The 16,606-nt window shown below is 37.0% G+C and overlaps 1 protein-coding gene across 2 annotated transcripts in view; it reads right to left on the reverse strand.

The window, feature by feature from the left end:
• The window catches only part of ADCY8 (adenylate cyclase 8), a 138,297-nt gene that overhangs the window by 48,559 nt on the left and 73,132 nt on the right, over positions 1 to 16,606 (reverse strand). For both annotated transcript variants that reach the window (XM_074888012.1, XM_074888005.1), the window contains exons 6-7: positions 4,677 to 4,835; positions 349 to 619 (exon numbers count right to left, since the gene is read on the reverse strand). In XM_074888012.1, the coding sequence (XP_074744113.1) occupies positions 349 to 619; positions 4,677 to 4,835 (430 nt within the window). The remainder of the gene's footprint in view (positions 1 to 348; positions 620 to 4,676; positions 4,836 to 16,606) is intronic.

The following is a 16,606-nucleotide window of genomic DNA, read 5'->3' on the forward strand; positions in this document are numbered from 1 at the left end:
TGAAGCTATGTAATGAGATGCACGGATTGACTAGAATGTCCAAGCTACTTTAGTAACATCAGCTTTACTTTTCATTTCCTTCTTTATGGACTGGTTAAATTAAAACCACACTGTGTAGCATTTAATTTCAGTTGGAAAATAACCTCAAAAACCTCTGGTCCACTGGCATTTCCCCAGTTTGTATACATGATTTATTTCTGCCCTGAAACAATTTGTTTAATCCTCTGTTGTTACAGTACGTGTTAGAATAAAGGTTAAAGATTAATTTGTCTCCTCTGAGGATTCCATTATTGAAATGCACTCAAGCATGCGTTCATACTTGATGACATTAAAGGAAGTTTGACTTACATTCTGTTTTCCCACTATGTTATCAAATGGAAGTTCAGGGCTCCAGGATCCTTCGGTAAATGTTGCTCCACTGTTTCTCCTGTCGGAGGAGCTGACAGCCTCTTTCACAATATCTTCAGGCAAAGTCAACAGACTCTCTTCAGGTTGTTTAATTAAATAAGTCTCAATGTTATGTTTCCTCAAGAATTCATTACGCTCTTTGCCATGCCCTTCTTCAACTTTGTAATCCCCGTTCAGGCAGTCCAGAGTGGCTTTGGAGATGTGAATTCTCCTGCATAAGTGAAATAAGTAGTACCAAATACTTATTGTACTCTAGTATACATAGGTAAGGAGGAGTTTATGAACTCTGCATCATTTTTAACATGATCGATAAATAGAAGGTTTTCTATTGTAATGATGATTTTTATAAAGAAAATTAAATAGTGTATTCAACAAACATGAGCTTCATTTGGGAACAAATACTCTCAAGACATGTTCACATCAATAGGAACTCATGAATGCACAAAGTCCTGTCACAGAAAAAAACACTTTGACATTCACACCTGGTACCTTTGCTTACAGTAATAGATTAATGGGAGACCTTCCTGAGTAAAATACTATTCAGAGTGAATGCAAATTGCCTCTTCAGGTAAATATGGTAAGAGGAAAATATATGGTATGCATTAGAGCAGTTTATGTGAAGCTCTGTCATTTCCTCCAATTAACTGATATAGCTTAGACAGTTGAAATTAGTGGTCTGATTGCATTTGAAGTGAATTAGGGAAATAGGGAAACTATACAAAGGCAAGTGAGGTGATAATTTCTAGTAAAACTAAGCAATGAGTTCAAAAAGCTTTTGCAAAAGTGAAGTTGAATTTAAGAGATGACACAGAAAGCTAAAATTTTGCAACAAGATGATCGGGCTTTGGCTGTCTTCCAACCAAACCTGAAGGGTCTTTCTTATATCTGTTTTTAAGAAATCTTTAAGTTTTTACATGTAGGGTAAATTGCAGACACCTCTAAAACACACCCACATGGTTAGCTATGCTATACTTTATAATGCAGCATCATAAATGCAATAAGAGGAGATGTTTGTTAGACTTTTATCTAAGTCAAGAAAATAAACACAGTAACTCCATTAAAATTGGCTCATTTTTCAAATTTTGGATGCATGGCACTTCCTGAAAGTCAGACGTGCAGACAGATTCCTAAAATTCAGAGTCAGCTAAAATTCTTGATCACTTCTTGATGACCCATGCTGAGGCATTTTTCTCAGGTACCACAAATTGGCTTTTCCCCACTGAAGGAAATGGTCCTAACATGCCCCTTGGGAACTTCTGGAACATAAAGGATGCCACTACAGTTAAACTGCATAAAATACTGATGGAGTACAAAGCTATAAGTGCACGTATGATGTGTACGTACTGTCAGAAAATAAAGTACTCGTTGTCTTTAAGCAGTGTGAAATGCCAAGCAGTACCAGAATTTCACACAAACTGGGTCTATGTGGAGTGATAAATATCAGCAGCTCATTAAAAGATCAAAAATCAGCCATTTTTTAACCTTTCTCAGCTTCCCTCTGAAGTCAACACGGGTTTTGTACAATTTTCACTCTCTGAAGTCATGCCGTTATGAAGTCCACAGATATAGGACTCTTTTGCAGTCAAATGTCATTAAAATTGACAATAAAAATCAGTAAATATGTTTCTCAAATGCAAGCAACTTTTGACCTGGACTTTAAAACCAGAGCATATGACCTCTCAGAAAGATAATGCATTTCCTAGCTCTTAGAAACCTAAATAGGCTAAATTGATTTAAGTAAAGTACTTATTTAAAAAAGAAAAAAAAAAGAAAAAAAGAAGAAATAAAAAGAAAGTGATACATTAGTTGCCAGGGTGACTATCTTTGTGCTGAGTTTCAACTAACATAATTTGGATATATTGCATTATAAACCCTGAAATATGGATTTAATAATGGAAATGATAACAGCTTTAACTAGAGCGTGGAGCTGGCTATTGATGTAATACACTTAAATGGACTAAATATTAATAAATAGTTGGTAGATTAAAAATATTTTCTGGTTTCACCTTTTGTACAGCTTGTTTAAAAAAACTTGTGTATACTGGAGAGGTGTCTTTCTAATTTCATACAAATACAGTAAATTGGGAACCTGAGTACTGAAGTCAAAAAGTATAGCCTGTCCTACTATTGAAAACATATCAGGCCCAAAACTTTAGATGATACCTGTCACATATATATCCTGGAAAATTAAATATTAACTAGGTTTTATGATAATTCAATGCCATAGATTAATACCTATATAGAGCACGTGAAGATTATTAGAAGATAGGGTCCTGGCAGAAGACTGTCTCTGAAATAACACTGTAGGATCTTACATGGTTTCCTTCTCAGGTGTTGTGGACACATTTTTTCCTCTCAGAAACCCAGAAATGATTGCTTTGTCACAGTGCATCTGAGTGCCTCCTTCCACGACAGTTGGGCTACCTGCTTGTGCTTCTTCATTTGGGGGCAATCCGTCCCTGCATCACACATGCTTTTGAGCTCTCATGGTGATATGCAACCATCTAGGGAAGAGCTGAGCCCCTTCTCTCCTGCCCCCATACTGGGTAGAGGGATCCTCCCCATCCTGGGCAGGTGAGCTGACTCCCTCCGCTGTGAATTTAGGAAAGGGCTGTCCATCTTTGGTCTTATTTCACACTGGGAGCAGAACCATTCATAACCCCAGGGCAGATTTTCTGATGAAACAGAGGAAAGCAGTGCAGCTTGGCAGTGGGAATGATCTCAGTATTGTGGCAAACAGGGGGATTTGAATGTTGGTGACAGGGAGTAGCAAGGAGAAGCTGAAGTAAACTTAACTGCTCTATTAAATCTGGTCTGCACACTAGGAAAGCCTGACATGAATCACTGTTTTGAGGGACTTAGTGATCTGCTGTCATATACAGGTTTTGTTCTGTTGGCAAACTAATAGCCAGGAGAGGAAATCATTTTGCTCCAATAGACTGCAGCATAGCCAGGAATTTTATCAACAACAAGGTGGTGCATTCTCTGGGTTATTCATTAATAGCCATACTACTTGCACACATTAACAACAATAAACTATATTTTTTGCAGATGCGGATCGTGAAACTACAAATGATTGATTTGCACATGTTGTTAACAAAGCAGCATGTGACCTTTCTTAGTCATCTGGGGCCACCATGTTGGACAAGCAGCAGGGAAAGATTTTTTCTGCAACTTTAGACACTGGTGACGTATGTAGAGTATAGAAGTTGTTTTCAGAGCATGCAATGTTTCATTTTCTGTTGATTCTAAGAATGTATATTAGTATAAATGTCTCTATGGGGAATGATGGAAGGGATCTGCATTCGCAAATACAGTATAAAGCAAATATCTTTCTAACTTCCTGGGAATATAACAGCTCTGACAGATCCTGATGTGTGTGTAGGGAGTAGAGCACGTGACTGAGATTTGATGATTTAAAACCTCTCTCACTCAAGATGATAGCATCACTTAGACTTTTTCCACATAAAGATGTCCACTACTATTGCTTCTATGTTGTAGGGAATCTTTTGCTATATCTTTCATCAATGGAAAGTGGAACTGAAAGTGAACAGAGTATTCCTGCAACCACTGCTGTTTCTTCAAATCTAGGATTTGCAACTTCCAAACTACCATGAGATATAGGCTGTGTCAGGCAGAAATAACATTTTATCTTCCAGGTGAATCAGCAACCTCAGACAAAGAAAAACTAGGCAGCTCAATGGAAAACCATATATTTTCACATATAGACAGGCTGACATAAATGTCTCTAAACATCTAATAAAGCATCAAATTATTTAAAGGACTCCCTAGAGAGCCTGCTGTCCATAATGTCTTGTTATTAGTGTAATGACCTATGAACACATAATTCTTCCCACACTTTGTGAATTATGAAATAAAATAAATTACAGCCTTGTGCCTCACAGCAGCATTTGAATGCAAAAGACAAGTGAATGAAGTCTGGAAAACCTCAGGAATGGTCAACACCTAACTGGGAAATCTGGGCTACTTCTTAGTATTATATGGGCTGAATATAACTACTGACCTTTTTCAGGAAATCATAGCTGGCAAAGAAAAAAAAATATTTTTGTCTTTTCCAATGCCTCTGCAAACTGACCATTTCTACCTTTTTTGAGTATAGCCTCACAAATCCTTGCCAACTGCGAAATAGCAAAAAAAAAAAAGGTCATAGTTGCTGAAGTAATGTAACACCATTAATCTGTTGGCAAGGTTAAGAGTGTAGTGTGTTAGCAATGTTTTCTGACTGTGGGAAATACATGTTGCCTTACCCAGGAATTCCACCTGACTCAAGTTTGTTTGCGATATCCACGTCCCATGACCAGACATCAAACTGCCACTTCCGTAGGCCCAGCACTCCACACAGAACCGATCCTGAATGTATCCCTATTCTCATGTCAATGTCATGCTTCGTTCTTGACCTAACATATCTGTTAAACAAAACAAGAAAAAAATAAAAGACCAGACTCATGAAAGTATATGCAATGGTTTTTCATATCTTTTAGAAGTGGATACAGTGTAAAATACAATGTAATTTGTTATAAAGAACCACTTAGTCTGTAAAATCAAGAGATAACTTTCTAGGTAGCAAAGTCCAGGTAGTGATAAAATGACTCTAAAAGCCAGATTATCATTAAGCACTTAATTGCATGCATGGTTCAGTAGCACATGCTATTATTCCTATCAGACAGAAAGAGAATCATAGGGAGAGAAAAAGATGTCTGTGTGAAGTGTCTGGACTCAATGAGTCCTTTACCTTGGAATTATAAAAGAGCATTCAACAACATTACAAAAATTATTATAATCAAAGCTGCATGTATTTTATATGCTATTGTACCTTTTTGAATAATTTTCAATGTTTCAAAAATGTTACTTTGTTGACCAAAATTTTCCAGAGTTACTCTTTGTCCAAAGGTGAATTATTTTCAGTAGATTTGACTAGAAGACCATTTTCTCTGTTATGGTAACAGCGTGAATCTACAGTCAGTCTCCTCCATTCTGTGTGATGGCAAAGACAATTTCATCTCTCAAGAGTAAACATATGGAGGCATATTTGTTAACGGTCTGAGAAAAGGGACTTTGTCCCAGCACTGTTTTCAATTAATATGTCTGTTGATTATAAAGGGAATTTTACTGTGTTAAAATAGTATCTTCTTCTGATATGAGACAACATATATCATTCACAGCCACAGGAACCTTAGTAGTGTCTTAGACCTAGGACTGCCTCTTCCAAATCAGTATTGAGATACTGCAGCGCATCACCATGGGAAGCTCACAACTAAAACAATTGAGCTGTGTCCATAGGGATGATGAAGAGAGCACTTTTACAGTTCTGCCTGTATGACAAAAATTATTTGCACCGGAAATACTATTAATTAGAGCTACCGTTCATTAATATTTGAATAACAAGGTTGGGATAGAGAAAGCTCGTTGCTACTGTTGGTCTACAAACAAAGCTGCTCTTTCTCTATAAAGAATCTCCATTCTACTGTCACTGAAGTCAATGGCAGCACAGCAAGATCACACAACAGAGCAGGCAAAGAATAAACAGCTCTGTTTCACAACTCTGAAGGTAACTATCATTGCCTCAGATGCCTCAGTCATGACCTTGACAGACCCTCTCTAGAGGACAAGGGTAAATCGCTTACTGCTTCTAATACTTGGCCTTTCATTGTTGCAATGGGGTATCAATTCAGTTTGTGGGGAAAAAAAAGAAGAGTTTTAAAATGGAGAGAAACTACTCATATAAAAATGTGAGGAACTGAAAATAAACAATTCATCTTTATTTCCCATTCCTGTATATTCTGAAACCTTGGAGAAAAGCATGCATATGATAAGTCCTAGTGCAGTTGTTTGCCTAAAACAACATCTGTTCACTGTATCAGGAAGCTAACATATTTCAGATACTTAAAAGGAAGATATTTTTTAAAGTTAATCATAAAATAATAAGAAAGAAACTTTATGAATGGATTTATCTGCATTCTGATACTCCGAGTTTATAGTTTTCATTTACAAATGTCTTTATTGCTTTGCAAGCAAGAGGGCTTGAAATATCAAAATTAAACAATCACCTGTCTCTGGAAGATGGGACAGGGAAACAACTCCTCCACACTGAAGTAGTGCCTTAAAGGCTGTGAGAACAGCTAAGAGAAGTGAAAGCACTGTAATTTGTGATGTGTTTTGAATAATTTTTATGGATATGCTGCAAAAATATCTAAACTAACACTCATAGCTGTCAGAGGAATTATCACACAACTCCCCACATGATTGTTTCTCTAGTCTGTCTTTTCTTTTGTTCAGACTAAGATAATTATTTCTCATTTTATGTCTGATTTCCTTATCTTGAAGTAAAAAGCAAATTGGCTCCAGAGGAATAATTGAGCAAAAAGCTTTTCATTGAAAAAGGCACACAATAAGAGGACCTTAAATTTAATAAAATGGTCTAATAGCATATATTTACATAATACCTCTCTCTACATATATACACACACAGTCTATTAGACCAATTTAGATTTTAAGTACTATAGTATTAAATTGCTAATAAATATTAGTGTCTAACATTGGACAAACACTAGCACTGGACAATCATCAATGGCATGGAATATAACAAGTCCTAATGCCAGACAGAGTAACACTGGGCACAAGCCTAAATTGGGAGAGTAGTGGTTGGAGAGCAGCTCTGCAGAAAGGGATCTGGTTCCTCTTTAATTTCAAATTAAAGCTATATTTGACCACCAAAACACCCAGCTTTTTATGCAATCATTCAAAAGAGCAAACTTGAATGTTTGCATTACTTGATAAACTTGAAAAAATAAAAGTAATTTAAATGAAAAATCAGTTACATGAATTTAAAAACTTGTTTCTAGATCCCAAGAGAATTATTGTACCTAATTAGGCTATATCATTTAGATACTTGATTATCCTGTCCACTATCTGATTGTCATCAGTGAGAAAGATATTAGGCAACAACATGAAAATGATAAATGTCTTCTTAACCATGTGCCATTAATGGTTTCCTCATCCCCTGAAACATAAAGGTTCATATCCATTTTCCATATTTATATGATGTCCGAATCCTCATCCACATAAATATTTAACTCTTTTCAGCTGAGCTGTTTCATTCAGTGTCATCTAGCAGCAAAAATATATTAATATACTATACTATAGTATAATATAATACAATACAATACAATACAATACAATACAAATACAATACAATACAATACAATACAATACAATACAATACAAGAATAGAATAGAATAGAATAGAATAGAATAGAATAGAATAGAATAGAATAGAATAGAATAGAATAAATATATTAGTAGACTAGACTAGACTAGAATTACAAAGGGATGAAATTTAACAAGTCCATATGCTGGATTCTGCACAGAGGATGTAGTAACGCTGAGCACAAGTCTAACTGGGAGAGGAGTGGCTGGAGAGCAGCCCTGCAGAAAGGGATCTGGGGGTGCTCAGTGTGAGCCAGCAGTGTGCCCTGGCAGCCAAGAGGTCAAACCGCACCCTGGGGTGGATCAAACACAGCGTAACCAGCCAGTCAAGAGAGGTGATTATCCCGCTGTATTCAGTGCTGGTGCAGCCTCACCTTGAATACTGGGTGCAGTGCTGGGCCCCACGATGTAAGAAGGATGTGAAGGTCCTTGAATGCTTCCAGAGGAGGGCAACAAAGCTGGTGAAAGGGCTGGAAGGCATGTCCTGTGAGCAGTGGCTGAGGACCCTGGGTTTGTCTAGTTTGGAGAGAAGGAGGCTGAGGGGTGACATCATTGCTCTCTACAGCCTCCTGAGGAGGGGAAGGGGAGAGGGAGGTGCTGAGCTCTTCTCCCTGGGATCCAGGAATGGTTCAAAGTTGTGCCAGGGAAGGTTTAGACTGGACATTAGGAAGCATTTCTTTACTGAAAGGGTGGTCAAACACTGGAACAGGCTTCCTAGAGAGGTGGTTGATGCCCCAAGCCTGTCACTGTTTAAGAGGCATTTGGACAATGCCCTTAATAACATGCTTTAACTTGGTCAGCCCTGAAGTGATCAGGCAGTTGGACTAGATGATCGTTGTAGGTCCCTTCCGACTGAATTCTGTTCTATTCTATTCTATTCTATTCTATTCTATTCTATTCTATTCTATTCTATTCTATTCTATTCTATTCTATTCTATTCTATTCTATTCTATTCTAAATTTAAAATACTATAAATTATAGTCTTGTATTTGAGCCCTATATGGGAAATAACACACAGAGATCTCACTGGAGAGACCAGGTACAAATGATGGTGCAACTGAGCAATGCATCCCTCTGTTTGCAGTGTTCACTAAGGATTGCTGGATTTTAACTTTTCCTTTGTCATAAAAATGTGGTAATGCCCTGAAAAGTCTTTGGCATACTCAGTCAGACATATAGGACTTTTGCATTTGTTCAAAATATAGCTGTGCTGTTCACACCACCTCCTGCATGACACTGCAGACTCTAATCAAGGTCCTATCCCCCTCGCCTTATCTGTTGTCTTTCACAGCCTCCCAGCAACTTCTTCCTGTGTGCTGCTCAGCTGATATTTGATCTCAGGTCTTCAGATGCACTCAGTGTGGATTTGGCTAGCTGCCTGCATCCTTTGACTGAGGGCTGTTGTGTTTTTCTGTCTGCTGCAGTGCTGGTGCACCTGCAGGGCCCTATCTTCACATCCTCCTCTTATTTGCCCTTCACAGAAATGTGCTTTTATATTGATAGGTAGGAAACTAATTGCTTGAGGGGACCTGAATGGATCGAGCCACAGACAGTCTGAGATATATTTAAACTGGCCCTGTCCAGAACGTGAATTAAAGCACAACAGCAATCTAGTCTTGCTTCCATTTTTTTATTATTTGTAACACAAGACTGAGAGTAGAGCTGTTGAGAACCTGTTTGTAGAGACATTAGTTTTCACAAAACTTTTGTAATATGGTTTTAAATTGAATAAATAATAAATGGCTGTAGTTTAAAAGTGGGGCATGTAAAAAGCCAACGAATTATTATTTTTCTTAAAAATTTGGAGTGATGGGGAGTGAAAGAGATTTCTGAATTGTGTAGAGAAGAGGACTTCATCATGGTCAAATCGAAATCCCTAACAGCCATACTACCACATACTTTCAGGAGGTCTTGCTTATATACTGCTATAGGGAAAAAAAAATAAAAACTTTGAAACAACAAACCCTGGATCATCTTCATCAATAACAGTAGTTCTCATTTATTCAGAAAAAAACTTCTCATAAATAATATCATGTACTACATACTGAAAAAATGAAAAGTGTTCATTTTGTATAAGCTTAAGTGTTCCACATCTTTTAGTTCTTCGGTCTCCTAAATTTATTCATCAGTGAAGCTTCTAGTTAAAAAAAATAAAATGTATTATTTGCTTCAACCAGTTTACAGGCTCTCACAAATACTTTGCAAAGCACATGCATGAGGATGCATTATTGATGATCTGTAAAGCAGCCCTGTTTACCTCACAAGCTGTCTGATATCTTATCCAGGATGAGGCAACTGTGACTGATGTTATTCATGCTCTTCATCTTATTTCAGTCAAGTCAGTGATAAAAATTTCATTGATTTTAATTGGATCTTGGCGTTTCCTTCTGGCCAGCATACTTTGATGGGCATTTGATTTTTGTGCTGTTAATCAGAGGCTTTCCTATTTGCATGTAGAAGGGGAGCCAAAAGTTATAAATCTGCTTTTCAACCTTTACTGTAGCTGCCAAAAATCTGAATGCCCTGCAATTCACACCTTGCATGTCCAGACAGTGACATACTGGCTACATCTGTGCTGACCCGTTTAACTCTGCAAGGTTCTGTCTATACTTTGAGATACTTAAAAGAGCCCCAGAATGTTTTTTTTCCTGGTCAACTAGCTCTCTCACAGCCTGTTCCCAGGTTCAGCAGCTTATATGTGATGAAGACCATTTCCAGTAGGCAATTTGAATGCAACTGCCTGGTTTTGGAAGCAAAAAGTTCAGAAGAATGGACTTGGACAGTCTGTGCCACTTTTTCCTGGTGACAGTTAACATTCCCTGGGGCTGTTTAATTTACCTATCAAGACATAGCCATTATCATCCTTGTGCAGATGTAATAGGAAGGTCTGTGTATTCTGGTTGAAGTAAATAAGGGTCTTATCTGACCCTGCTTTGAGCAGAAGGTTGGACTAGTGATCTCCTGGTGTCCCCTCCAAACTGAACTGTCCTATGATCCTAAGGTTCAATTACATAGAGAATTTTTTGGTTGGACTCAACAGATATGTGGAATTTTGCTAAAGGAACTCAAATGATTTTTGGTGCTGACCTGAGAGGGTAGTAGGTGAACTGAGGTAAGTGCTCTTTTTGGTGTGACTCTGGGAACTGTGTCATGTTTGTGAAGGAGATATCCATTGTTTTTAAAAAGCTAGGTAATAGGATGTACTAAACTACTGAATAGTTCAAAGAATACAGCTCAGGTAATATGACTCACAGGATATAACACTTTGTAGATGGACTTTACACAACACTGAATTTACAATTTAAGGTAGATATTATCCCAAGAAGCCAGTTTAAAATAGCTCCAGGGTGAGTTTACCTTGGAATTAGAGCTGAATTCCAATGTCAGCAGAAACTATTATCTGGAGAAGTTTCATATCATCAGACTTATCATTAATATAACTGACTTGTTCTGAGTTCAGACGGAGACTATAGCAACATGGACAGAGTTAAACCACTCCTGTATTCTTGTTTGTTATGTTTATCTGCGCTGAGAGGCAGGAAACTAATATATCACAAGAGACTACAAACAGTATTATCAGAAGTCTGCTTTTTCATCTGAAAACTATGTTATAAAAAGCTATATAATTATATACACTCCTATGCCATCTTGCCAATATAGCTTTGACTATATTTGGTGGCACATTCAGAAGAAAGATGCTCAGAGGCACACGAATCTCTTAATCTCTACCCATTTCAATTCATATTGTCACCCAACAGCACAAACAGGGAAAGATATACTGCCCTGATGCTCTGTTCATTTGCAGTCAGTGGCTGAAATGGACACATGGAGGTGACGATGTGATCAAGTCCCAGTGTGAAACCTATCCATTCTCTGGCCTGTCTGAAAAGTGATGGCTGAACTTGTGAATATCTTGCAACGTCCCTTTCCACCACCACACAGAAATGAAGGTAAGCAGTAGTCTTTTCGTAGGCTGAGCCTTGTACATTATAGAAGAAATAATCTGTGGAAGGAATCCAGAACTGGATCAATTATACTATTAAATAATTATTTATGAATCATGGAATATGAAAGCAATCCCTGGATGTTTCACTGTCTGATTAATTTTTTTAACAAGCATTGATCACTTCATGAATTGTTTTTAATACCCAACAGATGAAGTTAAATGCAGTTTTTCATGTTAAAGGCAGGAAACTTGCCAGGTCAGTCACTGAGATCATCTGAAATAGTTGTAGTGTGTTGGGGCTTTTTTAGTTTTGTGGTATTTTTTTTTTGTTTGGGTGGTTTTGTGTGTGTGTGTGTGTGTTTTGTTTAGTTTTATTTTTTTTTCCTCTCATGAATTGATGCTAATATTAGCAGTTAATTACAGAGTTTTAATGAAGATAAGCTGTTATGTGATTTCTGGAGTTTAGTTTACATTGTATGCTGGAATTATTTTGTCTGTCATAAAAATTACTCTTTCAGCTGGTATTTTAGTGGGAAATAATCCAACAGATGAAACCACTCAGAACTCCTTGACTTATCAAACAAATACACCAGCATAAAGGTTTGTTTGATTTTCCACTGTTATGTGGATTGTTGTGGGATTTCCATCATTATATCATGTGAGTGAGTCCTTGAGGAGCTGGGCCTCACACAGTCTCCCTCCCCCCTCTCTTCCCAGTCACAGGGATTTTAGGAATAAGGACATTTGAGAAGGTGGTGGTGAAAGCAGCAGCTCTTGCTGTGAAGGCAGCTCCTGTCACTTACACTGCCACTGTGTCCCAAGCTGAAGAGCAGAAGGGACAGTTACATTGTCCACCTCAATACATTGTCTCACACAGGCTGGTACATTATACCCACTCATGCTTGTTTGTATTCCTGTAACTTGTGGCTGATGGAAATATTTACTCTAGGAAGAAATTCAGTTTTGATTTGAAAATACTGAGGAACAGAAAAGCCATCACTTCTCTTAGTAATACCATCACCCATTTTCAAATCTAGTGTTTTCTGCCCATAAATTTTTTTATGTGCTGCTACCAGATAATGTCTCAATCATTTTTTTTGCTCAGCTAAACAGATCAAGTTTCACAATTTTCTTATTTTAAAAGCACTCTGCTTCACAAATTATATTTGTGACTTTTCCCTGTACCTTTATAAAAATGTTTAGCAAGCTTTTTAAAACGAAGCCACTACATCAAGATTCATCTCAGTCTTAACATTGACAGACTATGCTCTATGATTTACACTTTGGAAGTAGTTTCTCCTCCTCTTTAAGATTATTTCCTTCACCTCTCTTCACAGCCCTTCCTCTACTTCTGACTTCTTTCATGCTTCCCATTCTTTCTCCTTTACTCACTTTCACTCTGAACTTTCCTCACTTTGTTTTATTTAGTTATTCCTCTCCTTATAGTCCAACCCAAAGAACAGAAAACCCCAATGAACAAGCATGTTAATCTATTTCTGAAACATAATGTGATATTTAGAATTTATTTCCATTCAGAATTACTTTTATGTACTGTATTTTTCCCTTATCTACTTTAACATCCATCTTAATATATTTGTGAGGAAATTATTGTCTCACCAGATCTAACCTCATTTTATTGTTAGGTCTTAAGCTCATGTTCTATATTTGACTGTCAGCAAATAGATATACCTGCCTTGAATTTTATCATATATCCCATCCATCTGGCACTCCAGCATGGCTTTGGAATTTCATTAACAAGCAATGAAAACACTGATGCACTCTTCTCACTGCTTTCTTCTTACATATCTTTCCCTCCTCATACAGACATAATGATAAAATGGCTGCTTTTTCTTATAGGTAAGAGCAATGGCAGATCTAGTTTCTCAGTGTTACTCTGATGCCCATTTAGCTTGGGTGATAACTTAAAATGAAACATTATCATCTGATGACTAAACATTCCACTAGTATCTCATTTCTATCAACTGTCAGTACAGCTAGGCATTAATACGATAAAATTAAATACAGGAAGAGTTATGCTGCATGTGAAAAGATATGAGAACTAGCTGAGTAAATGAACCCCTCATGAAGAGATCGTTCTTTTTATTTTAATTTGCATTTCCAACTGCAGCTAAAGAGAGTTTACAGGAAGTTGGGTTTTGCAAGACAGCCGGAGTTAGTATTCTTGCCCATGCACAAATGCGACGGGGCAACGCTTCCTTGTTTTGGAGTAAATATCACATTTCATGGAACCTTCCCATGTCTGAAAGTTGTATTTCAATTGTACTCAGTTTTTAAGTGTCCACAGTACCGGAAGACAGACTGGAAAAACAATAATAGCTTTTCTTTTATAAGATTTGTAACAAGACAGAGTGATGCAAAAAATCAGTACAGAGAAAATAATGATCTTGGATTGTTTTGTTGAGTTCTGAACAGTTCCTTGCATCTGCAAAGAGAGAAGTGGAGCAACAAGACTCAAGTCCAGATCCTTGGTGTATGAGCTTAAGATCAAGTTGTGGAGTCTCAATTAACAATCAATTAACACTTTAACTGTATGGATTTGAGCTGTATGAAAACAGTCAGAAGTCCCTTGTGAGTCAATCTGTCCATGTAGATTTATTTCACCTGTTGTGTAATGAATAGATTTGACATTCTTGCTCAATTCCCACTGATCGTGCAGTCATAAAGAAGACTAGAAGGAAAATTCAGTAACAGAACCCTGAGATGGTAGATTTCTGGGCACTGCATCACCAGAAGTGATGGTGCTGATACTGTAAAAATTACCAACTACCTGTTGTCAATGGAGAGAACGGGAATCTTGGAGGACGTGCAGGGGAAAAACTGATCTGCCTAATTTAAAACTTCCTTCTACATTAATTGCATAAAGAACTTAAACCAGTACAAGAATGAGGAGTTGCAGAAGTACCTGTATTGTTCTCCATGATATAGGTGCCTAAATCCCAATTATAGGTGGGATGTTGTAGCATAAATCCCAGTTTCTGTTTTAATGTCGAATTCTTAAGCTAGGCTAAGTGCTTGAGTTAAAATATAGCTAAGAGTTAAAATCTAAGATATAACTCTGCAAGAGGGAGAAGAAATGACTGTTTAGGTAGGATTTATGAGTAGTGAAATTTTTGGAAGTTTCCTGTAAAGATCCTTTGATTTGCAAGAAGGCTTTGAGCTCGTCTATATAACTTCAATGTAACTGTGAAGTCTGAATGATAGTTTCTCATATCCTGGATCATCTCCCTGTTGTTTTGAACATACAAAATATTTATTTTGTGAAATCTTCAGATGAAGATAAAAAAATTTATGATCATCAAAATGTAATTTCCAACAGGTTTTAGATCTGATTAAATTCTGCAGTGACCAATATAGTAGAAGCTCAGTTTTCTAAAGAAGTTGTTGTTTTGTTTTGTTTTGTTTTGTTTTTTGTTTTTTTTTATTTTAACTGTAAGACATATCTACTAATTTAAGTTCTAATTAATGGACTGTAGTAACTCCACATTCTCTCAGAAATGTGAACTGAAGTATTTGTAATATCCCATGGAGCGATTCGTCCTCCCTGTGAACTATACAAACACACATTAAAATAAGTAACATAAGACTCCTATACAGAAAAACCTGCTCATCGAATGGCCAGAAATTCAGGTACTGGGATTATCAAATAAATTGGAGGCAATCTGAACTGAATTAGCCTGGGATGACCCAAATCCTAATGGACTTTGGTTTCCCAGCTCCTACTGAATATAACTGTCATTTAAGATACTGAAAATACAGTACCATTTCTACTGGACTACTGCCTCTGAGACGCCATTCATAAAAAGGCACTGGAGTGCTAGAGGCTTCCACAAGTGTAAAGAGATTCAGAAAAATCTACTATCTTAGGAAAAAAAAACTTACAATGGGTTTGCTGAAGATGATTTTGCCAAGCAAATGCAAATGATCTGTTGTGTGTCTCCAAGAATTTTTAACAATGCTGGCAGATTTTTTCATCTCTGTATTCTCTAATTCATGTTTCACTTTCACTATGGGAATTCCAGAAGCAAAATATTGATTACTTTGTGCAACATTTAGTCTGTGATAATTGAATCTAACCTTCTTAGACATCATTGTTGTATAATCATTATTCAGTTACATTTCCCATTAATTAATTTTTGTCAAATTCTTTCTCTATTATGATCTCAGTAATGTAGCTGCAGTACGCATTAACTGTCTGATGCATGTAATGATACACATTCAGATTAAAGGGACAAAGCAGTCTGGAAAATAAGCAGATGAAGAGATTGGACAGCAAAACATCCATGGAAAGAAGAGAGTGTTTGACAACACTGTTTTATGGAAGACAGAAACAGAAGAAGAATCTGGAGAAGGGGAACTCGGCAACATTGATATAGAGGATAAAAAAGATGGCAAAAACCTCTTCTGGAGCATTAGATGTCAGCTACTGCCATGATAAATTATTGGACTAGCTCTATACACAGACTGCTGAAACATTGTTATTATTAATCCTAATTGCATCAAAATACAATAATCTATCAGCAACACAACTATATTTACATGATGAGAACACACTGCTTAGTTAAAACACTTCCAGTGCTTGTGGATTTAAGCACCAACTTAATTTAACAAGTAAAATTTACTCATCTGGCAAATCTTAGTGCTTATGAGTTTGTCTATGTGCTAGTTTCCAAGCTGAAGTATTGCCACAGCTGTCTATTTAGGGTGTATATTGTTGGTTTATTTTATTAAAGGGGTTATAGAAAGCAATACAGCCTCCTCCTCCTCAACCCCCTCTTAAAAATGACAACAGTACAAAGAACCATGAAAACGATCACTCACAATGCACACACAGCTGTTGTGTTATATGTTCTGAAATAGCACAGGTTAATAAAATGCATTTAGTACCTGTTCCCATGCATTACATGGATCGAAAAAGTCCTGCCCTTTTTACAGTGATAATCCTGAGGTCTCTGAACTCCCATAGGAATTACTTGTCTAGTAATAGCATTCTCAGATAAGAAGTTC

Source organism: Strix uralensis, chromosome 1 (genome assembly GCF_047716275.1).
Source record: "Strix uralensis isolate ZFMK-TIS-50842 chromosome 1, bStrUra1, whole genome shotgun sequence".
Classification (NCBI taxonomy): domain Eukaryota; kingdom Metazoa; phylum Chordata; class Aves; order Strigiformes; family Strigidae; genus Strix; species Strix uralensis.